The sequence below is a fragment of the Nothoprocta perdicaria genome, unplaced genomic scaffold, assembly GCF_003342845.1.
Source record: "Nothoprocta perdicaria isolate Ctin4 unplaced genomic scaffold, notPer1 scaffold_104, whole genome shotgun sequence".
Lineage (NCBI taxonomy): Eukaryota > Metazoa > Chordata > Aves > Tinamiformes > Tinamidae > Nothoprocta > Nothoprocta perdicaria.
In genome coordinates, this window is record NW_020454139.1 from 1,944,461 (window position 1) to 1,970,887 (window position 26,427).

The 26,427-nt window shown below is 39.8% G+C and overlaps 2 protein-coding genes and 1 non-coding gene across 4 annotated transcripts in view; all 3 read right to left on the reverse strand.

The window, feature by feature from the left end:
- The window catches only part of SAXO1 (stabilizer of axonemal microtubules 1), a 30,428-nt gene extending 23,054 nt beyond the window's left edge, over positions 1-7,374 (reverse strand). Inside the window, exons 1-2 of the mRNA XM_026044048.1 lie at positions 7,280-7,374; positions 6,457-6,628 (exon numbers count right to left, since the gene is read on the reverse strand). Of these exons, the coding sequence (XP_025899833.1) occupies positions 6,457-6,521 (65 nt within the window). The 5' untranslated portion in view covers positions 6,522-6,628; positions 7,280-7,374. The remainder of the gene's footprint in view (positions 1-6,456; positions 6,629-7,279) is intronic.
- Positions 7,375-7,640: 266 nt separating this feature from the next.
- The window catches only part of HAUS6 (HAUS augmin like complex subunit 6), a 19,047-nt gene continuing 260 nt past the window's right edge, over positions 7,641-26,427 (reverse strand). The window contains exons 1-17 of one of the 2 annotated variants that reach the window (XM_026043932.1): positions 26,314-26,335; positions 26,136-26,231; positions 25,386-25,464; positions 24,610-24,742; positions 23,834-23,981; positions 22,478-22,543; positions 22,307-22,358; positions 21,912-22,085; positions 20,937-21,121; positions 20,070-20,199; positions 19,371-19,473; positions 17,412-17,517; positions 12,721-12,793; positions 11,953-12,135; positions 10,724-10,859; positions 9,376-10,296; positions 7,641-8,015 (exon numbers count right to left, since the gene is read on the reverse strand). In XM_026043932.1, the coding sequence (XP_025899717.1) occupies positions 7,969-8,015; positions 9,376-10,296; positions 10,724-10,859; positions 11,953-12,135; positions 12,721-12,793; positions 17,412-17,517; positions 19,371-19,473; positions 20,070-20,199; positions 20,937-21,121; positions 21,912-22,085; positions 22,307-22,358; positions 22,478-22,543; positions 23,834-23,981; positions 24,610-24,742; positions 25,386-25,464; positions 26,136-26,227 (2,628 nt within the window). In that variant the 5' untranslated portion in view covers positions 26,228-26,231; positions 26,314-26,335 and the 3' untranslated portion in view covers positions 7,641-7,968. Of the gene's footprint in view, positions 8,016-9,375; positions 10,297-10,723; positions 10,860-11,952; positions 12,136-12,720; positions 12,794-17,411; positions 17,518-19,370; positions 19,474-20,069; positions 20,200-20,936; positions 21,122-21,911; positions 22,086-22,306; positions 22,359-22,477; positions 22,544-23,833; positions 23,982-24,609; positions 24,743-25,385; positions 25,465-26,135; positions 26,232-26,313; positions 26,336-26,427 lie in introns of those variants that run through there. The other variant, XM_026043924.1, reaches the window with a different exon arrangement.
- LOC112951409 lies at positions 12,880-13,009 on the reverse strand. Its single transcript, XR_003250191.1, has one exon.

Consider the following 26,427-nt stretch of genomic DNA (forward strand, 5'->3'; position numbering starts at 1 on the left):
GCCTGCTACCTTCACATTTATCCTTTTATCCTTCAATCAGCAGTAGGAAACTGTGACTAGCATCAGCCTTTCCCTCTCACACATGGCAAATAATATCAGCAAATAATATCAGAAACAGMACTGGAGGTGTCCAGAGTAGCCACAACGCATGGATCCCTGGAGAGATGCTGCCATCTCCTGGGCAAGCACTTGGGCCCCTGCAAAACCACGTGCAAAAGCTTGATGACCATCAATTCCTGCTCCCACTACTATTTTCAACTTGCAGTGAGTCAAAAGGCTGTTACCTGGGGAGTAAAGACCTAGTGAGAAATAGTCTGAATAAAATCCTCTCCTGTGGGATCCTTCACACAAATCGCTGACTCGTTGCCATACATACCATGATGTGGACAAGAATTGTCAGAAGAACAAAGAGGYTGCAGTATTAATTGTACTTACTGTTTTACTTGGAAAAACAAGGAGCAGGAGCAGTAAAATACATATATATAAGAAAAAAAAAAAAGAKGCATGCAGTATAAATACACAAAATGCAATAAAAATGTGAAAAGTAGAATTTGTCACTAAATAGGCAGAGCAAGGAAACACTAACGACGTCAGAGCTATACCAGTATAAACTTGTGCTGTCACTGACTCCTCAGCCCCGATGATGCTCTCCTCCCTGAGCTGAGCAGTCCTTACAAAATGACACACGCTGGAACATCAGACATCCCATCAGAAGCTCATCCTAAGGGGAGAGTTTAATTCACATGCATCTCACACATGTAAATTCTACATCTTTAAGGCTAAATTAGTGAAGAACTATGAAGATGAGGTAGTATGTAGATGAGAAAGTTCCTTTATGCAGAACAAAAGATGACTGCTATTTCCAATCCATTTCATCTAACCAGSTCATGACCTTGGCTTGACTCATGTAACAAATCATTTTTGAGACAGCCTCAGTTATTATTTCAGTTCTTATTATTCATTTATTATTTTGAGTCACTGCTTCAGATGTTTACACCACATTAAGTGGTAGGATAACTCCAAAGACAATGTTATGCAACTCAAGTGAATGTCAATATTATTTGGGGTACAAAATGCAGGCTTGCAAGGTACCCCAGCACATCATCCAAAGAAAAGTCAGAGGCARAGGTTGCAGAATGCCTTACAAGGCTGACAAGGGTAATGCTATACACGGACAGGAAAGAGTCCTCTGGTTATGGTCCAACATTTACTTCTCCACAGCCCCAAGAGCAAAGACAAGACTCAAGGAAGGAAACCAAGAATGAACCGAAGGTCATAAGTTCCCAGGTGACTTTAGAAACCAAACATTTATATCAGCAACTATCTTCAAAATCTTGCCAAGAGCGATTATCTGTGCTGTCATAGCRCGGATCCTAAATCTGTCAGAAAGAGCCAATCATTTCTAACAGCTGTTTTCCATCAGGTGCTATTGTTCAGTAGTTCATGAAAATATGTTGACAGTGTAATGAAAATATTTTCAAATGAGTGTCAAAAACTGGAAGGTACATTTTAAAAATTATTTTTATTTCAAATTTGCCCATTTCAATACTTTAATAGCTTAAAATATTTTATTTCATATTTCAGCATTTTATGCTGCTGTAATATTCCTATTGATCCCTGGAAAGGTAAAGGACCAGGATTACTAGAAGACTTTTCCAAACATATGAAGGACAAGAAGATGATCAGTAGTCAGCAAGGATTCACAAAGGGAAAAATCCTACCTCACCAACCTGATGGTCTTCCACAGTGAAATGACCGGCGGGGCAGAAAGAGGAGGGCAGTGGGTGTTTAATCTATTAGTTCTAGCAAGGCTTTTGCCTTGAGTCACCCTAACATCCTCAGAGACAAGAAGCGCAGACTAGATGAGCACAGAYTGAAAACTGGATGAGCTGCTAGGTTCCAAAGGCTGTGATCCAAGGCAGAGAGCAGTCACTGGGGAGGTGTCCTCCGGGGGTCAATTTTTGGGCCTATTCTGATTAAATTTTTCATTAATCACCTGGATGACACAGAGTGTCTCCTCAGAAGGTCCGTTAATGGTACAAAACCATGAAGAGCAGTTGTTAGAGGGCTGATAAACCAGAGGGCTCTGCTGCCTGTGAGAGAGTCCTCAATAGGCCGGAGAAGTGGGCAGAGAGGAACCTGAAGATGTCCAACAAAGGGAAGTGCAGAGCCCCTCACTTGATGATGCTGCAGAGTAACTGTCTGGAAAGGATCATATCAGAATCAGTCCTGGGCGTCTTGGTCAGCAACAAGCCAGCAACCTGTCCTTGCAGGAAGGCCAGTGCTGCCAGGAGGCTGTTGGGCTGAGAGCTGCCAGCAGTATGATGGAGATGACCCTTCTACAACACCCAGCACTGGTGAGTACCAGACCCTGTTTTGAGCTCCTAAGCATGACAAAGATGTGAACCTTTTGGAGTGAGTCCAACCAAAATAATGAAAGGACTGAAGCACCTGGTATACAATGAGAGGCTGAGTGAGCTGGGGCTGTTCAGCCTGCAAATACAACTCAGAAGATATCTAAGCCATGTGCATAAACACCTGATGTCAGGGAGGAAAGCAGCTAAAGCTAGACTCCTGTCAGCTGTGCCCAGTGACAGGACAAGAGGCAATGGGCACAAATGGAGAAACTCCACTTAAACATAAGAAAAATCTTCTTTACAGTGAGGTGGTTGCCTGCTGGAACACGGTGCACAGGGAAGTTGTAGCATCTCCATCCTTGGAGACAACCAAAACCCAAGTGGACGTTGATAGCTGGTCCAGCCTAAGCAGTGGGACTACACCCTCTCTAGAAGCTCCTGCCAGCCTCAACTATTCCATGCCTTTGCCACTAAGAGCTGTGAATGATCTACCTGCCATCCCTGCCACCACCAAGCACCTTATTTCCATTCCCCTCAACACTGGGGGGGACCTTTCAGCCTGCCAGCAAATCAAGGGCTGTGTAGCGTAATAAGAGATCATGCTTCAGAGCATTTCTTATTGCACATATTTCACATTTCTTAATGGCTGAAGTACCTCCACACAGCCTTACTCCACATAAATCCCGTTTGGTTAGCTGTTCATTAGGTCAACATGATGTGTTTGGATCAGAAGCACACTTTGCAATGAGCTTTCTGGTCCTCTCCCCTTCTGCACTGTGGCTGGTACCAGAGAGCACCGTTCAAGGTGCATCCTGTCCTCTCTTCAGCCCCAGCTCGCTCGCACACACGTTTCAAGAGGGCAGCTATCCTATCACACACAGGTTCCCAGTTCACACAAGTGTGTTAAATGCAAATCAAAACAGCTTCTTTCCTCCCTCTCCCAAAACACTGCATGCAGTCAGACCCTCCAGGCTGGCAACTYTGTACATCCACTTTTGCAGAACACTGCTACTGACGCAAGAAAAAAGAAATGAGTGACACAACAAAGTGAGCCAACTGGGGAAAATGGGAAGACTGTACTTTTCCCAGTGTTGTATCATTTCTAAATAATTTCTTTTGTGCTGAAGATGAAGCCTCTAGGCTGTCTAGACCTGACTTTTCAGAAGTGCTTAGTGCTTAAATCACCTGCTGGTTTAAATGGGATTTGCACATCAGGGACATTCAAGCCCCTTTGCGGGCCAATCCCCATCCAATTTTCATACTMTACAAAGTCAAGCGCTGAACAAGAAAACAATTTCTACCCAAACACCACCATGTATAAATACTCCTCACTTCYCAGTCTTTAAGAATACTAGGGATTTTTTTTTTTTTCAGAAACAGATGCAACCTATTCTGCATGGGATCTAATGAGGGTTGGGTACATGAACAGGGTTTTTGGGCCTTTGGAAAGTCTCCCCTTAGAATGCCTACCATGAAATAAATTTCATCTTTCCCATGTCATGAACACCATATGAATCTAGAATTCTAAATACCTCTAAGCCTTTCTTTTCATGTCCCTGAAATGATCATGTGAACATCACACAAACTGAATAACGCAGTAAGCAATATAAACCCAGTGCAGCTGTGCTGACTCATGCAGGTTCTATAAGAACCTCTTCAATGATGGTATCTAATGACCCGATCCCATTATTTCTTCCTGCTTTGGGAGATGAGATCATTCAGAATCTTCTTCTCCCAGCTGAAGGGAATTACTTCATGAAAGAAAATACATATTTTTCTATGAACATTGCATTGAAAGAGCAATTCTTGCAATTTCAAAGCACTGATATCTAAAAATCCTTTATTCTGTTTTACTTCATTCATTCATAGCAGTGATGCATAGAACCAAGTAACAATCAGGTAGGATATTGTCAGGCAGCATTAATAAGAGTGACAAAAATCAAATTAAAACATTTAGGGCATCTGACATTGGTTTTGCTTTAATGTAGGAGTACATTAGAAGAAGAAATATAACCGATTTGTTTATAGGTCTAAAGATCATTTTTCTGCCAGCATCAGAATTGTTTTATCKAGTTAAATGAAACTCCAGCCTTTGCTAATGCTGCTTTTAGACATGCAACTGCAAGTCTGTTAGCAGTTTCCAAAATAGCAAAATTTATGAGTCTTAAGAATCCCAGTACTTGCTATAAGAAATTCCATTCTCACAATTAAAAAATCTTTTAATTTAAAGCTAGAAATTCATTAAAACTAATAAAAGAAACAGAGCTCTTCAGGAAGAATTTTGCCCAGTTCTATACATTTTTTTTTCGAGATTGGCAACTCAGCCAGCCTGTTCTTTGAGTGCTGGAAATTTGAGCGTTCAGGGTTTACCTACGCACCGTGAAAATGCCATCGTGAAACCAACAAAAAGAAAAGTGCTCCCTCCAGTGGCAGCCAGACCTCTCCTCTGCGGGGACTTCCCCAACTCCGCACCTCAGCACCATCACAGTGAGACACGACTTGTTTCTCCCCGGGGCAGTTAAAGCTCAGTCTTTCTGTGGTGATGGGCCTTATTTTCAGAAGCTGCGGTTTTAAGGTCAACTCTGGTTTAAGAATCCATGAGCACAGCTACTGGTTTTGAGCCAAAATAATCTTAGTAACTCCCACTGAAATTAACTGTTCTTACAGTCGTATAGCACCTGATTTGGTTTTGCTTCACATTACACCAGAGAAACTCCCATAACAAASCACAGTACAGCTAAGGGTGTTTTCTAATACCTTGAGAAGAGAATAACGAGTAGAACATGATACAACGTAAGTACATCCAACCTACGAAGCAAATAAAGAGGTCACACTCCAGCTGCAAGCTCACTGCCCAACCAAGAGTTGCTAGGGCTCCTCTTGCATTTTCTTGAGAAATCACCATCTGCCTCAGATCACTACCCCAATCTTCTATCAATGAAGAGATGCACCTACTGTCTGAAATGGATATATCAAAGTGTAAGGTGAAAAAACATATTTGCATTAGAYCTCCATATGCCATTTAGCATGGAGAAAATGTTTACCACAAATGACTGAGTGGACACTCATCACAAGTGTCTGTATATATGCAGAACTAAGTAATAAAAGAGCTACTTCACTTTGAGCGGTTGCTCTGCATTACCTCATTAACAAAATTCTCCTGTTACATGAGGGATAATGCTTTTGAACCTGTGCTCAAAATTATGCTCCCACTGTTGGCTAGAAAATAAAATACCTGATCTTGTTGAATGTTAAACAGCCACTGATCRAAATATTGACACAATGAGTTGAAAGAATAATTGCCCAAAATTTCAAAGATATGAGCAATTGGGCATCAGAACTCTGTTAGGAATTCTGATGTTCTCCAAACTGAGTGAATCTTTGCCTGACATCTCCTATATTTCAAAAAAGAAGACTAAATGTTTTTGATAAAAAGCACTTTTGACAAAAACTACTATTTTAGCAACTATTTTAGTAACTACTTTAATAGTACTATTTGGTCTTTCCATTGCCATAAAGCAACTCATACCTAGACATGCCTTCCATCTTGCAGGACAGCATAGCTYGCAATACGGGCACCGTGTTAAGCAGCAGAATCAGTACAGCTATAGTAAATCCATGCTAAGGAAGAGATGGAAGGAAAGGAAGAAGAGGCACAGGCTCACAGGACTGGGACTGCTGAAAATCCCAAAGGAGCACAGTCTTTCTAGTTGTCTTTTCATATACAGCTTTTCCCCTACCATATATTTTTCCCATAATTTTTCCCCTATAATCTCCATGTTTACAGAGGAAGTGCCACTGTGCAGCAGCACAGATTCACCAAGTCAGTAACACCACTTGAAACACCTCTCCTGTTAGCGGCCACACACACATGTACATATATATTAAAAAAAATAAAGCCAGCCTACCACTTGTTTATTCCTACAACCAAAAAATAAAAAAAAGTTGAATAAGGTATATGAGGAAAAACACCTCTGTTTTTAAGAGACTAAAAGCCCTGCTTTTACACTATGCTCTGCAGACACTCAGCAGAGGGCAGCTGCAGGCATCCAGGAGGAACCACCACGCCAMGCTCCCCACCACAGCCTCTCCCACATACCCACAGGAGCACAGCTGGCAAAGGCACTTCAAGGATGGGTCTGCAGGTGAGGACACGGACGACATGTTCRCCTTGAGGGCCAGCTACGGCTGAGGTCCTTCTGCTCCACAAGCAGAGAGCCTTTTCAGCAGCAGTCCTTGCGGACGGGAAGGTCAGAAACAGTTCTGGAGACCTGCAGGGGCAGGGTAAGAGCACGTGGCAGTGGGGCAGGGTGCATGACCCATCCCAGCCGATCAGCTCCCTCCCTGGGGTGAAATGCTGAAGCCCCTGACACAGTTTTCTGCCCAGGGCTCTGTGGCTTCTGATTTTAAACTTCTCCAGACCAGGACATGAAAGCTGTGAGACAGTCACCCAGGGAACCTGTGTGAAGTCACAGGCTTCAGAGCTCAGGGCAGATGATACTAGTTCCCTGCTGATGGTTGAGGTCAGTAATTCCAGTGCTTTGGCTGTCTGAGCAAAATTTAAAAGGGGTTATTAAACACTCCCATCTCACCTACGCTCCTGGTCGGGCTGCACTGGTATAAGCACAAAGCAGCTGTTATCTGCAATAAGCAGAGCCTCTACGACTAACATGGTAGAAGACACATTACAAATTCCATCATGGGCTGCATCAATCTATTTTCATATGGTATTCAGGAAAAGAGGACTTAGAAAAACTTTGAAACTCCAAATGTATCAGGTTAGGAAGCAGGTCTCAGCAATGAAATTTCACTTCAACAGGACAAATTAATCATCTGCCATAGCCCCCCAGACAGGAAATGGACCAAAAAAAATCATTAGATGTGTTTAATGAAAGATGATGCAAATATCTGTCTATACTTACCACACATAATTGACTGCTTTTCCCACAAAGATGCCTTAATAGATGGGCAACTTCTACTGTAGGAAGCTTGTCTACAGGGACTTAGACCAATTTTTGGTTATGCTATTATTTCATAGCAAGATGAAAATGGGTACATGTCAGTCTATTAGCTAATATAAACTGATATTAATACTAGAAGTGTCACAGTCAGAATTTTAATTTAAAAATATCATTTTTATTTAGTAACAGTGTATGTTAAGAGATACGCACTAAAATAGGTTATGAAAAGAGTGGTCTCTCTTCAAAGTAAAAACTGATTACAATATTTATCAGAAGTCTCAGTGAGAAAGAGTAACTCTCACGATGTACTGCGCAAAATAGCAGGGAAATAACAATTTCCCATTTGAGACCTACTGTTTTCCCTTTTTTAGAATTACACAGTGTTCAGCTAGTCCTTGACATATTTTTAAAAAGCTATACATGTGAATGAATATACTATTCTGCATACAAATAGAAGTCCATACACACAAAATGTTACTGTGAAATAAAACAGGAGGAACCAGAGTAGGCAACTGACATTCTTGAACGAAGAAACTTCTGGGACAAACGAGAAAATCTCCCTGCATGAGCAGCATTTGGAGAACAGGCTATATGCTCAAGCCAACCATATTTCTACTACTTAAGGTTCTGCTTCAGCTGTACAGGTTCCATCACAATGGCTCCTTTGTGTCCAGCTTCTTGCTCAAATGCTCTTCGTCTGGAAAAAAAAGTGTACTATTTACAACTCTAATACTCCATTATGTGACAAAAGTATTGTTTGGAAAGTATGTGGCACAAATAACAAAATATTTCTATTTATAATTGTTTCAAATATGGCAAATAGGGCCAAATTATCCCCTATGTGGACCATCAAGCAAAAGCTAAGGGATTCCACTGCATCTTTATATCAGAGTTAAGAGAAAATACTGCATTGGTATTCCATATCAAGCAAGTTTGGCAGTCCAGTTCATGCTGCTGCTTATGTAGTTGTAACTTAGGCTCAAATACACATTCTACTCTTCTTTGAAGAGAATTTTCTGTCATTTTGACCATCTACTACTGCCACAGCCTTACTTGATGCCTCTACAAATACCGCTTCAAAACAGTGCCAAGTTAATTTGTTAATATTACACAGGTAGAAAGGATTCTGTGTCTTAGCATGACAGTTTAATAAGAGTAATTCTTACATAACAGTAACCATCAGCCCTAGAACAGCAGAATTAGTTTTCTTGCTCAGTAAAATTACTGTAAACAAGTATTAAGCTATTCAAACTAAAAATCACTTTCAATTAAGTTTATACATAACCTCAGACAACACATAAAGCAAGCTTCAGTCCTCAAACATCAGCTGAAAAAACATTTTTGCCTTTGCGTGGTAACTTGGAATGGCAATGCTATACCTAAAATAGTTTTAGCCTCATGGTTTCTTACCGAGTTGAACACCTAATACTCCATTAAAAATGTTTCAGCGGTAAACTATTCTGTATAACTATTACTAACTCACCTTTATTTATGTATTTCACAAGTTAGTCTTGCATGAAACTAAACACTGATTTAGTGCTTAGTTAAGCAAGATGCTTATGTAAGAAATTGGGAAGTGAGGAAGAAAAGTCGAGATATTTCAGAACAGAACAAACAAACTAGGAACTCACTTCACTAGCAATAGTACCAGTCTTCTACACTGAAGGCAGGTTTATTAACAGTAAATGTACCATTCTAAATTAAAGTTACAATTCTAGAAATATGCATATGAGCCTACTGTTAGTGCTTCTTTAGGTGTTTTTTTTTAAAAAAAAACAAAACACCCTAAAGAAGTTGAAATGACCACAGAAATTCACATGAGCATTTAGTCTGCTACTTTCAGTAGCTAGCATAGCAGAAGCAGCATATTCCTATGACTCTGCTTTGATATTGACTTTGTTTCTGTATCTTGTTTTCTTTAAAGAATGAACAAGGAAATAATTTACTGTCCTACACTTCCACATCAGGGTTCATCAGTTTATACTAGGATATCAAGGGAAATTTACCTAGTGGCAGAGTGGACAAAGTCCTGTTGTGAGAGCGCAGAAGACACTTACCCTTCAATTTATGTACGGAGTCAAAAGGCATTCTGTTTAGAGCTGATACCATTCTCTCCAGATATCTGGAGCGAACCAGTAAAGGCGACAGGGAAGGGTTACTTTCAGAAAAAGTAACAGGTGATGAGAGAGTATTGAGAAAGTCTTCATCCAAATAAAACGTTTTTTCCAGATCAGTTCCTTCTGTGTCTACTCGTATAAAATCTAGATCCGAGAAACAATTCAGAGATTCATCAGCAGCAGGTGTCTGTTCCTCTTCACTTCTAGACAGAGTCCTTTTCAGTGTTTCGTATCTGCTGAGAACAGACTCTAAATCTACTGAAATATCTCTCTCATTTTCTCTGCTACCTGGCAAATATATGTTGTCAGGTATATCAAAATTCAACTCGGAGCTTGGTGATTGACCAGGATCTGAGAGGATCTCACGGAACATCCCTAACTGGGCAGGTTCGTGACTATCAAAACTTGAACTAAACAGCTGAATTCTATCCATAAATGAATCTTCCAAGTGCTCTGGGGACAGAATTCTTCTCCTGTTTTCTGAAGAGCTATCTTGAGTATCTATACTTTTCTTTTCATAGGGAACTGTTTCTGTTTTATTCAGAATATTTTCTAACTCCTGTTTCTCAATTCGATCATTCTCTGATATCCTAGTTGTTTCCTTAACTGAAGATCTACTGACATGATTTATCTTTATCTGCCTTTCAGGTGAAAGTTCTATACAGCTTAAGTGGGATTTCCTTTCTGAATGATAATAATCAAAGTTAATTACAGGAGATGAAGTGCTATTAGGAATACTTTTCTGTACTACAGCTTTAACCGCCTTTGGAGTTTCTGTTATTACTTCAGATGACAACATCTCTGTGTCTGTTGAGTCTTCACTTCGAATAGCTTCTCTCCATGAGCTTCTAATTTCTGTAACTAAATAGTAGAAGACAAAGTCAAAACGAATTACTTCCATACCATCATTTAATTTTCTTCTGTCATTCTAGTAAGACACTCCTTTACAGTTTTGTACTGTTTACACTTTGTTTTCCCAAACATTTCTCCAGAACAGAAAGAGCAAATCCACGGTGAGGGGTAATGGGAGGGGAGGTGGAGGGGCAGTGAATAGAAGAAAGGAGTAGGAAAAGAAATCCAAGTCATATGCAGACTATGTTCTGATACATCAAGTAAACAATTAGGAAAACTTAACAGTTTGGCCAAATGAGCTTTTCTCCTAGTGTGACATGTACAATGTCAATGAACTAGAACATTTTTTAGTCAATCCCTGATTATAAAAAATCCCTGATTATAAAAACATTTTTTAGTCAATCCCTGATTATAAAAACCAAAGTTCTAGACTTACGTAGATTTTCCGGAGTTCGGGGAATTTGTTTCCTTGTGATAAAAGGGTTAGAAGACAGTGAGCTAATGAGATCTTCCAGCTCTGCTCCTTTTTCTCCACTACTCTGAGGTGAGTCATACATCACTGCTTTTGCAACCTATAGAATATTAAGGAAGAGTAAGTCCAAAAAAAGCATAATTACAGTTATTTCTATAAACTATGGTTTCAAAAAAACTCCCCATTCCCTGGGTGATCTTAGTGCTCAGAATCACCCAACTGCAATTTGGAGTAGTGTTTGGGCTTACAACAGGTAGGGTATACAGAACCATGTTCTACAAGCAAATGATTAAGATATGGAATTGATAACAGTTCCATTCTAAACTTTCCTCTTCTTCAATCTTCTATCAATCCATCTTTGAAATAAGAAAAAATATACTTAGGAAGAACATRTTTGAAACACTAGTCAAGCACTCCACAAGTAGGAAGTCTAGAACTACAATGACAAACACAAGGACTTCAGCAGCAAGAATTTAGTGCCATTTCCAGGAAAGGAGCAGCTTTTTTTCCAAATCAAGTTGTTGTATACTGTATGAAAGTGCTTGTGAAAGAATTCACAAGCTTAAAACTCACAAGGCACACTCACAAGGTACCTGCCAAATGTCTTGTGTAATTACATAAAGAAAAATGAAGGCTAAATTGTCAATTTATACAGGGGTTGATACATTTAAGAGCTGAGAGAAGGAAGGCGTACATATACAAAAAACAGCTCTAGTAAAAGCATTAATCACTTCAAAAACACGTAAACTACATGAACTCTAGTAGTGCCAAACTGTGGAGGAATTTCTTGCAGAAAATGGACATGTGAGCAATCCAGCCTTTATGGTAACTGAAGCTGCAGAAGAAAAGTGATGATTGTTAACTTGTGAGATAAGATTGTTAGCTTCTGCACGTGAGCATGGCAAAACAGTATATTAAGAGCTATCACAGCTTTAATAAACGACATTCACTTGATCACATTGATCGTGTAGTGGTGTCCATTTGATCCTCCGCAACATCGAAGTGTTATACTTTCAAATTTATTTCATGGTTCAATCCTTCCCTAAAGTTATTAACAAAGATTACTACCAACAAGAACTAAGGACTTTTGATGCATACATTCATTTGTGTTATCTTCTATCATCTGCTCTCTGAACTTTTAAGCCATTCATGTCAAACAAGCAAAAGATAACTAAAGAACAACTTTTCCCTACCTCTTCTGCCAGTTGTTGTTGGGCTTTCTCAAGAGAGTCTTCTCTGAGAGGGCACTCTCTCTGGATAATATGAGCATCTTTATTCTTCCCTGTCTCTTCAATGGTAGGTTCATCCACTCCGTCTTTCAACATATTTGCAGAGGCAGGCTGTTCTTCCCAAATGAAGTTTTCAGTAGACAAGACCTAGAGAAATACACAAGAATTATTAAAAACTTTAAACTCAAGGTCAAAACTAGCATGAAGTGCTACTACTACAAAAAATCCAAAAAGCAATGGAATCAGCACTTTTATCAATTATTCAAAAACGTTAAATTCTAGCTAAGTGAAATATTGTGACTCTCATTGTATTTAAAGTAGTACATAATCGGGGATTAGAACACAGTACTGTACAGAACACATACCGGTAATCCTCTGCACCTACAGTGCATATCCTGCAGTACTAAACTGTATATCCAAATTACCTCTGGGACATATTTATTGCCATCAATCTGATACAACTGCCAGTGAATTCACTAAGCTCTGGAAAGAGCACTAAGACATAATGCTATTTGCTTCTTATTTCCAGCTTATCTACAGTGTTCCACTGATACACAGTTGCCAAAACAGTCTCTAATGTGAGCAGCAATATAGCTTAAATGAATCATAAACTTATTTCTTATAACCTAAGACCGATTCAGATCTGTAGTAAAGTCAAGCTTTAAACAATGTAAGAAATATTATTTCTAAATTTAGTATCTTTTAAAAGGCAGAAAATTATTGAAGACCAACCTGTTCAAGCAGCTCGGTGCTGTTCTCAAATGAGCTTATCAACTCTAAAGATTCTTGGGATCCTTGGGAGAGCCTAAAAAACAAACTGCCATCATGGAGAAGAAAAAAAAAAAAAACAGAAAATCCCAGAAGTAGCTAATCACATGGAATCCACTTTTGCACTGTGTGCCTCGTATCTGTCCGTTACGATTTCTCTCAGTTCGTCACGGTTATCAGCAGGCAAACTTACTATAGGGAGAATATGTGACAATTAGAGCAGGTCTAGCCCTAGTTGTGTATCATCCTCCCAAACTATTCAGGTTACAAAATTACTCTCTGGATTGCCAGCCAGAAAGGTTTTTGCAGCACATTTCTGTGAATAAATTCACTCCGCAGGAAAGATTTCTGTAGACTTCATACTATACTTTCCTTGGCACTGCTGCTCTGAAGCACTTCTGACATCTAAAGGTCTATTTCTATACGAACTTATATAAACTATATATGAACTCCAGAAGCACAGAAAGGTAGGGGTTGGTAATCTTAAAACACATTAACTATACATAGTTCAGACACCAATAAGGCTCACCCTACCCTCAATATTCTCCAGGCTAAATAACTCTCTCAGCCTTCCTTCCTACAAAAGTTGCTCATTATTTTCAGGCTCTTTCATTAGGCTCACTCCAGAACTTCCATCTTTCATCAAAGGTATGAGAGGTGGTTAGAGATTAAACAAATTGGGACATACAGGAAAGGAGAATTTAGTGAAAAAAAAGCATTTTGTGAGATTGGCCTATGGATTTGCTTGTGGCAAGGAGTTATTACTGCATGCCCACAGTGTCAGCTCGGATTGCGAAAGGAACATTTCTGCCAAACTTCCCATACACTTGGGAAGTTGTTGATAACGGCAGTGCAAAAGTAGTGCATGATAAATGCCCTCCTTTCCTTCCAAACTGGGTAGCCTGTTCGGTCTTGCCCCATCAAGACAAGTTTTGTTTCCTCTTACAATGAGCCTCAAAATCACTGAGGTAAAGGAAAGCAGTGTGTGTGAGCTGCTAGGCTGAAGTCTCCCTACAGTGAATACAGGAATATCCTCTGTATTGGAGAATTGGGAAGATTATGTAACTTTTGAATGCACACCACCCATTGTTCTTTTATTATTGTTGTATTTCTCAAAGTAATTTTAGTGTGTAAATCCAAAGTGAAGTTCAAGATAATGGCCTCTTCTGGCATATCATCTCCTCTTATTGACAGTTCTCTGTTCTTCTGCACCACTTTCATACCGTTACTTTCAGACAATATGTCTATTCCTTACACCTATGAGAATGATTGTCCCCTCTGCCCCAAATAATTGTAACTTAAATTGCACTTGGTTTGCAGACTTTTAAGGCATCGTGGGTTTTACACCATTTGGCCCAGAATTTTCTTTTTGTTCAGTATGAAACGAGTCAGCTTTTTGATCTTGCCAAGATGTGATAAATTGCTCCAACTGGGAACAACACAATAGGGTCAGATATTACTGGTCCATTTACATCTCCCTAAAAAGAGGCTGCCTGTGCCATAACCACAGCATAAAATACAAATCAGTAAGTGTAAACTTGGCACCCGTAATGATTGCTGTATTGCCTTCAGGTGGTTTGATCTGGGCCTGCGATACTTCCTTATGGCTGCATTTCCTGAAATCCAGTGTACCTTGGGCCTTCCAACGTTACACCCCACGTGGAAGAGGACTCCTCTCCGAATCCACTGGATAGCTTGAGCAAAACAGGCAAAACCAGAACTGTTGGGACATGCAGAGGGGCAGTGGGACCTGGGAGCAGTCACACAGCCTGGGGAATGGAACTTTTTTTTCGGATTTGGTGGTGCTACCACTTGAATGTGATTATGGTTAAGTAAACTAGCGTAGCCTATTAGCTAATGCCACTGATATGGGTACACAGTTTCTCAATTATCAACTAAAAATTATATCCAAAATGACTCATTGAAACCTCATGGAACACGACTGGATGCTGTTACACCAAAATGGACTTTACGGCTACTTGAACTTCTCCAGCACTCATTGCTGCATTTATATCACTAACGTTACACAAGACCTCGACATCCAACTAGAGAAGATGTGACAGGTAGTGAAAGATATGCATGAATTCTGGGAATCACTGAATGTCAGATGGCTGGCAAAGGTCTTTAGTTGGTTTGGATTTGATGTCTACTGCTGGATACAAAGTTTAATAGAGCATGTGGTGATGTTCGTTGTGATAACAATTATCTTAAGCATAGCAATATCCTGTGTAAAACCAGCTACAACGAAAGCCATTCACTGTTTATATCACTTTACAAGCAGATGACCCAACTGATATCCCAGGTACTAATACTCTTAATCTGAAACTACATTTCAATACATAAAGATAACTGGAATCATGGGATGGATACACAAAGTTTGTTACAGTTGTTATTTACTATTGAAATTGCAATAACTGTTGTACGTATTCCTAAACTTCCCCTACACTAAACTTCCCCTCCTTTGTGTAACTCCCCTCCCTCTGCTAATGTAGCAAAGGGCAATCACTCCCTTAAGTGCATCATGTTTTTGCCATGTAATATTAACACCTAAATGCCCTCATATGAAGTTTGAGTGACTATAGTCACGAGGTGGATTAGCTGGAAGAATTGCTTGAAAACGGAGAACTTAGAGGAAAAACTAGGGCCTAACAGTTAAGGCACTAGAGAAGCTGGCTTGGGGTGACACACAGCCAAACTGCAGTAGTACCTGTGCCACTGATAAGCAGCAGAATAGCTGCACAATGGGAGATACACAATAAGCAATAAGGTGTTTGGTGCTGAGCCAACAAGGGCAGCAAATTACTCCTTTCAGATGAACTTTGCTGGAAGTGTGCTCATTGTAGGCTCATTATAATGCCTAAGCACACCTCCATCCCAAAAGTTATCCAGCTCCGAGGTACAACCCCTCCTCGCTGAGCTTGCGTTATAGATTTTCCATTCACTCTATCTTTAAATGAAAGTGAGAGACTTTTTCACCAATCAGTAACAAAAGTGAGCATGACTACAGTCACCCAAGCTCCACCTAAATGTGAAAAATATATACAAAAGGTGAAGGAAGAAGGGCAGAAGTGCAGGGACGACTCCACTGCAACCCACATGGGTCGACGAGCTGAACCCCTCTCCTCCCCTCAGGTCGGCTGGCTGAGGAGGCTCCTCGAGACCGAGATGCCTCTCCATGCTCTGGGGCGAGTTATGTCTTCGCATCTGCGCCTCAGAGCCAGTCAAGAGCCCCACGCTGCAGTGCAAAATGTCCCCTACAAACATCCCAACCTGCCTTGGAAATGTTGCCCTTGAACAAACCCTGCTGCTCGTGAACTCGACTCCTTGCTTGGAAGGTGGTCGGAGCAGCCATCAACAGAACATTCGTGAATGAGAACAGAGCAGGGCCTGCAGCTACCACAGTATTTGGTACCCCTATTTAGAGGTGAGTCCAGCCGCCCCCAGTCCCTCTCAGTCCAGAGGATCGGCTGGAACACAAGCGGATTCACCTCCAACCAAATTTGGCCCCCTTCAAATTGCAACAGGGGGACACAAAGAGCTACAGGCTGTCAGTTGGCCTGAGGACAACGTGCTGAGCTCTGCCATACAACCAGCTCTCAAGACACCTCAATGTCTGCTCAGCTGGCATGCACTTCAGCACCTTCTCTGTGACAATGCTCTGCAGACAGCCTTGCTCAACACAACATACGCAGCTCCCACTTCTTCTACTCAACCAGTCCTCTCCTCCTAGAGGACTTCAGGGCTAGTTAAGCATCACTTACCCGTTCTCAATATACACTGTTCTCCTCATCACCTTATCCTTCACATGCTTGCAGACTGCACCTAGGATGAGCTGCTCCACCACCTTGCTAGGAATGAAGGCGAAATCTAAGGAGCTTGCAGCTCTTGGGTGCTCCTTCATGCCCATTTACAGGGCTGCAGGGACATTTGCTTTCTCCCAGACCTCAGGCACCTCTCCCAATGGTCAGGACTCCTGTAGCACTAGTGGGTGCATCCCATCAGGGCCCGTTGAGTTGTGAATGTCCAGTTTGCTTAAGTCATCCGTAACCTGACCCTTGTCAGCCAAGAGAAAGTCTTCTTTTCTCCAGGCTTTCTCCCTGGCACCCATAATCTAGCCCTACAGTAGCAGAATCACATTCTCCATCATCTTCTTGGTGTTGATGTATTTAAAGAAGCTCTTGTCTTTTGCCAGATGAAACTCCAGATGGACTTAAGGCTTCCTAGCCCCATCCCGATGACATTCCCATTTCCCTTCAAGTGGTCTGCCCCTGCTTTCACTTTCTGAACATTTCTACTTGAATTTTGACAGGAGTTCCTTGTTCATCCCTGCAAGTCTCCTGCACCTTCTGGAAAGCTCCTCACTCACTGCAATACACCATTCTTGAGCTTGCAGGAGCTGGTCCTTGAATATTAACCATTTTTCTTGGACCCATCTTCTTTCCTGGGTTTCTTCCCAGGTCTTGGGAATCTTCCAAGCATATTCCTGAAGAGGTAAATATTTGGCAAGCTGTTCCTGGAGCAATTGTCACATGGCAGGTATGTAGTATGTGAGCAATGGACTACTGAAGCAATCTGATAAGGCTCCAGACATCCACCAGATTCTATTGTTTCCAGCTCTTTATCCATTTCCTGCTAAAAACATCAAAAAGTCATACCTTCTTTCAGGTGTTAATATTGCTTTATCCGTCACATTTTCCAGTGCCCCATCATCTTCATCATCCTCATCATCATAATTTCCATCACAGACTGATTCAAGAATATCTAGAAAAGAAACATCAGAGCTATGGCTTCAGTTCCTTTAAACTCAGGTTTCCTACACAACTTAAGTAAATAATCATATTTTTTGAAGTGTAAGTATCATTACCAAAGTAAATAAATGCCTAAGCAGTAAATTCTTAATCCATTTGGTCAGGTACCACATACAGCCATAGACAGCATTAGCAGCAGTAACTAGTTAAAAGTGGTCCTGAATGCATGTTTTATAGCATGTCTCTATCTATCTGGTCCTCTCACCTTTCATCAGACAATCCTCTTTCCCGCAACATACAGTCCCAAACCCAGGTCATCCTTGACCCCACTGCTCTCCCCACACAGGCACCTAAACTCCACAAAGCAGAAGCTCACCTATTTATTTTCCCCATGTCCTGCAAACTGCTAGTTTGATTGTGGACATACTTATCCCTCAGAGCTTAGATCAGTGCTTCAACCCAGAAACAAGGCACAGTACATACAGAAGTGTTCTGAACAATATCAGAGAGGTACAGAAACACAGCTCAGGACTTTCTAGAACTATATATCCCGACTTTCATAGAATCATAGAATCAGAATGCTGAAGGTTGGAAGGGACCTCAGAGGTCATCGAGTCCAACCCCCCTGCTCACGCAGGGTCACCTAGAGCACGTGGCTTTGACTTTGGTATAGATATCTGCTAAAAAGTTTTGCTATGAACTTCTCCAATAATCCAATTTTTGACTTACTGAGGTAAACATATTTTAAAATGTTCATCATGCTAATAAGCAGGAAGAGGCATTAAATATGACAACTTTTCTTTTTGTAGGATCTTATCCAAACGAGAAACCCACATATACCATTTTCAGGTAAACATATTTTAAAATGTTCACCATGCTAGTACGCAGAAAGAAGCATTAAATACGACAACTTTTCTTTTTGTAGGATCTTATCCAAACAAGAAGCCCACATATACCATTTTCTCTCAAGCCTTCCAATACTGTTACATAGTATTATTGCACAGTGTTTTCTTTAATCATTGTAATTTTAATCAGCAAAGGGTCTTCTATTGCCAGTTCTAGAGCCTTTCACTTGCAACTCCCAATCTTCTATGCATACACTCAGGTTTCTGGAGCAGTGTTATTACCTTTGCAGTCCAAACCCTGTAAAATTCCAATGCTTTTGTTGATTATGTAACTTTTCCCAAAAGGGACTGCAACCAACGTATCAGCCACATCCTTGGTTTGGATATCCTTGCTTTGTATCATCTAGTTTAAAATTCTAAGCAGCAGTCATTTAAAAAGTTAACATACAAGCACAAGACTTATATGTATATTAGCATGTGGAACATCTGATCAAAGTCTGTTTTCATTAGCACTACTAACCTAATGAGCAAGAGCAATGGCAGAATAAGCAAGGTCCTAATCAAACCGCTGTTTCAGTACTAAAAGTATTCCGGAAAATGCCAGCTGTACTGGATGAAGCCAGAGGAAGATTCTCAGAGAAGACATCAGTCTTTTCTCATTTGACCAATGGAGATGGCTTTTTCTTCCTGTTATTTCCTGCCCCCCCCATCCAAAACAAGTTGAGGCTATGTCTCTGGACCCTTGGTACCTCAAAATTTGAATCTTGAAGCTACAACACCCTTTGTTACCGTGAACACCAAATACCAAACAACACAAGCATTACCTTTTTGCCATAGGCAAAGCTTCAGAGAAACTCCTTTCACCATGTCAAACTTCAAAGGCTATTCTGGCAAGTAGTCCTTCAGCACTAGATCATCAGAGTTTATCAGAGAAACTTGCAGATATGAGCAGGGAGTCTTCTGGACTCCAAGTAACAACTAGGAATGGTGGAGTCAAGACAAGTATCTCCAGTTCACTAACCTGAAATTGAATCTGAATGTTGACAGAAGTCACTGTTCTCATAAGTTTCTTCTGTTGCAGGATAAAAAGAAAGGGGTTGCACAGTTGGTAACAGACCAAGTTCCTTTCAGGAAAAAAAGAAAGGAACACAAAACAAAGCATAAAAATTGCACAAGAAAATGAAGAAAACAAAATGCACATTAAAATGAATTAATGGGCAATTACTGACAACAGCATTTTCACCTATTAGTGGTCAGATTCTATGACAAACTTACTCTCTACACATATATATTTAAAGTTATGACCCTTGATTTTGCTTTCAGTATTAGAAGGGAACTGTTGTCCACTCTTCAAGAACAGAATTTTAAAAGGGGAAACAAGAAAACTCAGGTCTTTATGACAGACAGCATACAAAAGCTCATTTTCATAGGACGACAAATCAGTGCAGGATACAAAGACCAGTGAGCTCCTACTTACACTGATCCACTGTAATAAGAAGATGGGTCCGTTTCCCACAACAAATTAGGACATCAGCTGTCATTAAGATGACCAGATCTTCAGGATCAACTATTTGATTTAATAGAACAGTTTATACTGTATTTTTCTTAAGATGCACTATCTAAAGATTTATGGATGAATTGTTGCAAGGGAACACGCTAACCTGCATGTACATCCTTCAGATTCACCTCCTTTCCCCAGAATTAAATGAAAGCTACTTACTGGATCCTTATTTGCAGCTAAGCAAAAAGGAGAGCAGTCAAGATAGTTTTTCCATTTTACTTCCCACTCCTCCTGTTTTTCAGAAACAGATTCACTTGTTGGCACAAAATACTCTTGCTCTATTTTTTGGCTGTAACGTAAAAGCAAGAGAAATGCATGGTGAACCAATCTATTGGCAGAGACAACAAATATCCTCAGAAAACTTTAGGATGTAATAATTTGTGTGTGTTGTAACAAAATGACTGAAATGTAGAACCTTTAAGAGAATGTTACTTAGGTTACCTTTGTTTCTTAAAGTGAATTCAAAAGAACCAAAAGACATTCTAAAGCTAAAGTTACTCATAGAATCATAGAATGCCGAAGGTTGGAAGGGACCTCAGAGGTCATCGAGTCCAACCCCCCTGCTCACGCAGGGTCACCTAGAGCACGKGGCACAGGGCTGCATCCAAGCGGGCTTTAAAGATCTCCAAAGAAGGAGACTCCACAACCTCTCTGGGCAGCCTGTTCCAGTGCTTTGTCACCCTCACAGTGAAGAAATGCTTCCTTAAGTTCCTGTGGAACTTCCGATGCTTCAGTTTGAAGCCATTTCCTCTAGTCCTATCACTGTCCACCACTGAAAAGAGGCCGCCCCCCTCCTCCTCACTGCCTCCCTTGAGGTATTTATACATGCTGATCAGGTCAATTACTCAGAGAAAATTAAGTTGAAGAATATCTAAATGTATAACTGAGACAAATGTGAATTTTTAAGATATAAAGGAAAGATCAGTACAATGTGTTCTCAGTACAAATTACACTAACTTCAGAAAGGGCTCAAAGACAGGAAGACATGATCCTCAGACTACAGAGTAAGGAATTCCAGAAAATTACCTCATTTTTTTCAAATTTACTATTACTTTACTTTGGAATTCAATCTCATTCCTAATATACTGAAGATGTTCTTTTGATTTAAGTTGATTAAATTCATCTCTAAAGATCCTTAGGGCTTCATTTAATAATTGAACAATTGTCAAGAAATTCAGTTTTTCCTCTTCGTGTATCTTTTCTATGCACAGCTTCAGGTGTTGCAACCAAGAAAGAAAAACAAAAAAGGGGGGGGAGGGGGAAGGGGCGGTTTGTTAGCAGACAGATAAAATGGATCAGTATCAGACAGTTATATTTTCTGTAGTTAGCGCAGGGCCAAACTTTCACTCCATGTTTAGATTCTGTTACTGACTGTCTCATTTTTTAAAAGATAGTCCGAACAGTAGCCTTGGCTTTTCTATTCCAGATTAGGATCAGCTATTTGAAAGTAGGTGAAAAATGAAGAAACCAATAGCTTCTGCTAACCAGTGTATTTGGTACAGTTCTGAAAATAATGAGAGATCTGCTGCTTTTGTGCTTTTCAGAGTGCACACTGGAAAAAAAATCCATCAGGACCAAAGCTAGACTGGTAAACCTAGCTTTAGCCATTTGTCCAATTAAAACTGAAGTATTAAATAAACAGAACTATCAAAGCAGTGTTGAATTCAGGATTTTAAACAAAAATAGTATTTGAAACAATTGATATTACAGCAGCATAACCATAAACTTCTCTGCCTTGTCAGGAATAACAATAACAATTATAATTATAATAACAATTATAATTATATAATTATAATATATATAATTACAATTATATAATTGTTATTATAATTATAACTGTTATTGTTGTTATGTTATTTATAATGTTATTATAAAACGTTAGCATTCCCCCAGCTTCTTTTAAGAGTTTTGAGTATGATGATTATGATTACAGTTTTAAGACTTTAAAATAATATACATGCACATATATATATATTTCAGCATGAATGACAAATCACTTACCTTGTGCCTCTCGCCTTCAATTCTGTTAATCAACACTTGAGGAATAGTGATATCAAAATTAGTTCCATCTAAAGCATATTGGTCAGCACGACCATCAAGCACAGAATCTACCACTTCCTTTTCCATTTTCAAAGATGAAAGGGTATCCATGACAAATGTCCACATATTGCGGACCTTAATGAGCAAGGAGGAAAAAAAACATGTGAAATGCTTGCCTTAACATCTAGAATGGCAGAGTACCAGAACATAAATATGTGAGAACACACTTACTTAGTCAAATATTTGTTTAGAGAGAACAGCCAATTTAGTCACAGATAGAAGTACTAGTATCTGAGAGAAAGTGACAGAAAAATGTTAAAAGAAACAGTAAATTGTTACAGTAGAAAAGTGCTCACCTTTTGAATTCTCTCAGTTTTGCCAATTTTGCTTCGGTCATTTCGCTTCTTCCTACATGCACATGCAAACAAAGTTCAACCAAACTACAATGAAACTATAGCTTACAGTATTTCATAGAACCATGTGAGATATTCATTATATAGGTAACAATCATGAGGAAAAATACTTACTTTAAAAGCCACAGCTTCATACCTGCACATTCAAGTTTTAGCTTCCTTATTTCTTTATTTAGCAACCTAGAAAGAAATGTAACAGGTACATCCTTTAAGAACATTTTACTCTACTAATCTGTTATTTCTTTAATTAGCAACCGAGAAAGAAAAATAACAGCTTTTAAAAATATTTTTACTCTACTGATCTCAAAATTCCTGAAGACTTTGGTAGTTTTGTAACCTTGCAAAAACAGATTGTCAGAAGCACAGGATGCTGAAGGTATACCAAGCTCTACTTGGAGCTCTACTACCTAAAAGGAACTTTTAAGGTTTGATGCCCTGTTACCGGTGGAAAAAAACAGAAAAGTAGTTTAATAAATCAGCCAAGGAGAAAGCAAGACCTCTAATGCTTCTCAAGCAGAGAGATAGGTCACAAATCTTAAGAATCCTAGAAAAGCCTGGAAGAGATACCTACAACTCATCCGGTACAAACTTCCATTGAAAGCAGAGGCTTTCAGGCAGCCAGGTTTTTCCCTTAAGTAACCCGTACCCATTGCCTCTGACACTGTCAGCAGCACAGCCTTTGTGAAAAGGCTGGCTCTGTCTTCTCTGTAACCACCTTTCGGGGGTTTGTAAGAATGGGATTTGACATCTCCCACATCCCAAGCTTTCTCTCTTCAGACCAAGGAAACTATTCCTTCAACCTTTCATCATGCATCAAGTTCGGCAAACCTCTAATCACACCAGTGGTCATCTAAGTAAGTCTTTCAACGAGTTCAGCATTGTGGGGCAAGCAGGGGAAGGCATGGGGAAATGACAACCTTGCTCAGTATTACAGGTGTCACCAAAGAAGCGCCCAGTAAAGAAGCACACCCCTTCATCTGACAGCTTTGCCCCTGTTTGTAGGGCCCAGCATATGGTCTATCTTTTTTGCTGCCAGAGCTCATGCTCAGCTCAAATTGGCAATGGTTCTTTAAGTATGTTGGTGGCAGCTGGGAGTACAAGGAGGATTTATGCCCACTTCTTCACGGAATGGCAAGTTAATGGTGTCACTGGCTGAGGTACTTGTTACAATGTTTCGGTTCGAGATTTCATAGAGAAGGTCATCTCCCAAGCCTCTATGCCAAGTAGCAATGAGGAAATGAACGGTGAACTACTGAAAGGAGAGACACGGCCTGGGTCCATCTGTACAAACCAGACACCAGTGTTTGTTACCTGATGGGATGCACACAGGAGTAGTAGGAACTAGCTGAAATGAGTGTCAAACTTGTGTCATCTTTGGAAAGCTATCGGGGAAGATTTTTTAACCAAAGGCTAACAAACACTAACATGAGCATCTATGAAAAAAATCTGTTTTATAAATGCATAACTTACCATGCTTTCTTCTTATGCTCTCGAATTATATAATCTTCCTTTTGAAGCATCTGCAGAAGTTTATTACATGCTGTTCTGCATCTTGCTTTTGTCAGGTATGGATCGTCTTGTATTAAGTTATCAATGTTGGCAAAAGGTATATCAGTGCCTAAATAAAAGTATTTTTATTACATAATTTACCTATCACACTAAACAACTTTCTCATCCATCTGGTTTAAAATACACATGGGAGCAGAGATTCCTATTCTAACCTGAACTTAAGCACACAATACATTCTTCAACTCTTTTCTATTGCAGATTTTCAAACCCTCGCTCTCATCCCTTTTCCCCCCTCTTCAGTACATCAAAGAGTAAAAGTTAAATAAAAAAATTTTAAAATAAATTAAAAAATTTAAAAAATCCATAAAAATATATAGTTCTCTACCCCGAAAAATCCAACAGTACTCAAACAGTAAGAAATAGCACAGTATGAAAAACTGCTTTTGGACCAAAGCACTGCTGCTCTGTGCACATATATGTTTACTACACTACACCCATTCATACACACACATAAAACTACACCATTACACACACTTTCAAATAGCAAGAGCCATAAAGTAAAAGCAAGTAAAACAGGCTGCATTCTATTTTAGTAGGAACTCAGTGTAAGTGTACTACAGCCTCACAAAAAATCTAGAACTAAAAGCCAACTCAGGTTTAACAAAACTCTTAGTGTTCATTAAAGTTTTAACAGAAACACCATCAAATATTATAAATCAATTATTTCTTATGCTTACCTACAGAGTTGACTTTTATATCCTGAATCAACACATATCTTGCAAATTGATACATTAAATCAATAAATTTAGGACCACCAGCAGAAAGAAATAAAGAAGCTGCAATTTGTGGAAAAGTGCTTCTGTCTTCTTCCTGGAAGAAAGGAAATCGATTTTACCACAAAATTAATCCAAGAAATAATGCCTAAGCAGCTACCAAATATTTAGCTAGGTATCAAAACGTTACAGATGTACGTACTAGTAAGCTGGAGCCAAAGCTGAACTACTTTACTAACATGATGACAACAACTCGAGCCAATGGAGGAAACTAAATAAAGCCTTATGGATATTCCCCAGAAGTTCTGACTAATTTTGCTTTGTTTTCCTCAGTTCACCTTAAGCTATAGTATCTGTTGCCAAATAACCCCTCATGTTTTCATATGTCTAAGTAATTACCAAAAATACCACAATAATAAATATTATCTCAAATTACTTGAGCTAACACCTCAAGTTGAAGTAGATCATTTTCATCTGAGTTCAGGGCCCTATTACAAACTTCTGTTTAATTTCATGTAATCCAAATCCAATCCTTAACCTTGGATGGTCTGGTTTAAATCCTAACTTCACCACATCACAACTTTCTTCTCAAAAAAAACGCTTAAAGCAAACTATGTGAAATGTTTCTTTATAATTCAGTTTTACTGATGTCTTGTAAATCTAAAGCATCCTATGCACTCTCCATTAAAGAAGTCACGGGAACCACTAGAATACTAATTTCCGTTCCTCACAACACTTACTGCAATTTCTTTTAGCCAGGTAAAGCATTGCTTCCTAAATTCAGGGTCTCCTTTTCTGTCTCCTGGAAGTGAGCAGTCTCTTCCCATTTAAAAGGAAACAAAAGAAAAAAAAATAGTTACATACTCAGCTATAAAATCAGCCATTATAAAAGTCAACTAAGACAAAGATCTTAGTTGTGCCAYATGGAGGAAGCAGAGAACGAAGGGTTACATCTGATATCTAGAATAGCTAAAATATCATTAATTGACAAAGTTTTCTTGCCCAGCATGCTGACTGCAAACCCTTTAAGACCCATCTGCAGTTCTTTTAAATTCAGAAAGTAACAATGATGTCTGAAAAGTTTCATATCCAGTCTCTCCTTTCAGTCTTTTTAATCTGTAAACTGAAACAGTTCAGCTACTATGGAAGGAGGAGGGGTTTTTTTGTTTGTTTGCTTTTTGTCAYGACCTCTACTCTGACAGCAATCTGTAGCTAGCAAGGTTTTCAAATGTTTGACCAGGGTAGAAATAAGAGAGAGTTTACTACTTGAAAGCTACGAAAATCTTTACTGAATTAGCAAAGTAGAAGCTACCATCAAACTCTGGTTTAACTATGGTAAGCTGTTCTTGCTCATCACAAAGTTTTGGCCAAGGAAGAGTCTATCTGAAAACATTTGTTTTTCAAAAGGCAGCACATTTCTTCCTCCGCAACCCTGCCATTCTTGACTATATTCACAATACTATTACTAAATGCATGAACCTAATGCATACCTAAACATTTCTGCTGCACGTGAAGGATCCAGCTTAGTGAACAGGAAGAGTGCAATGGTGTGAAAAGCTTCGTTGTTCGGAGCATCGAACATGTCCCTAAGAAACAAACAACCGCCTCAGAAACACCAAGGCATGCAAATTCACAGAGCGCGCCCACAGAAGAACACAATAACGTTACACGGGGTGAAAGCGTTGCAAGCCACACGTGGGATAACGCCGCTGGCCGGTTCAGCCCCGCACCCTCCCGCCCACGCGCGGGGCTGGGCGGGCCCGCGCGCGGCCGCTGGGCCCG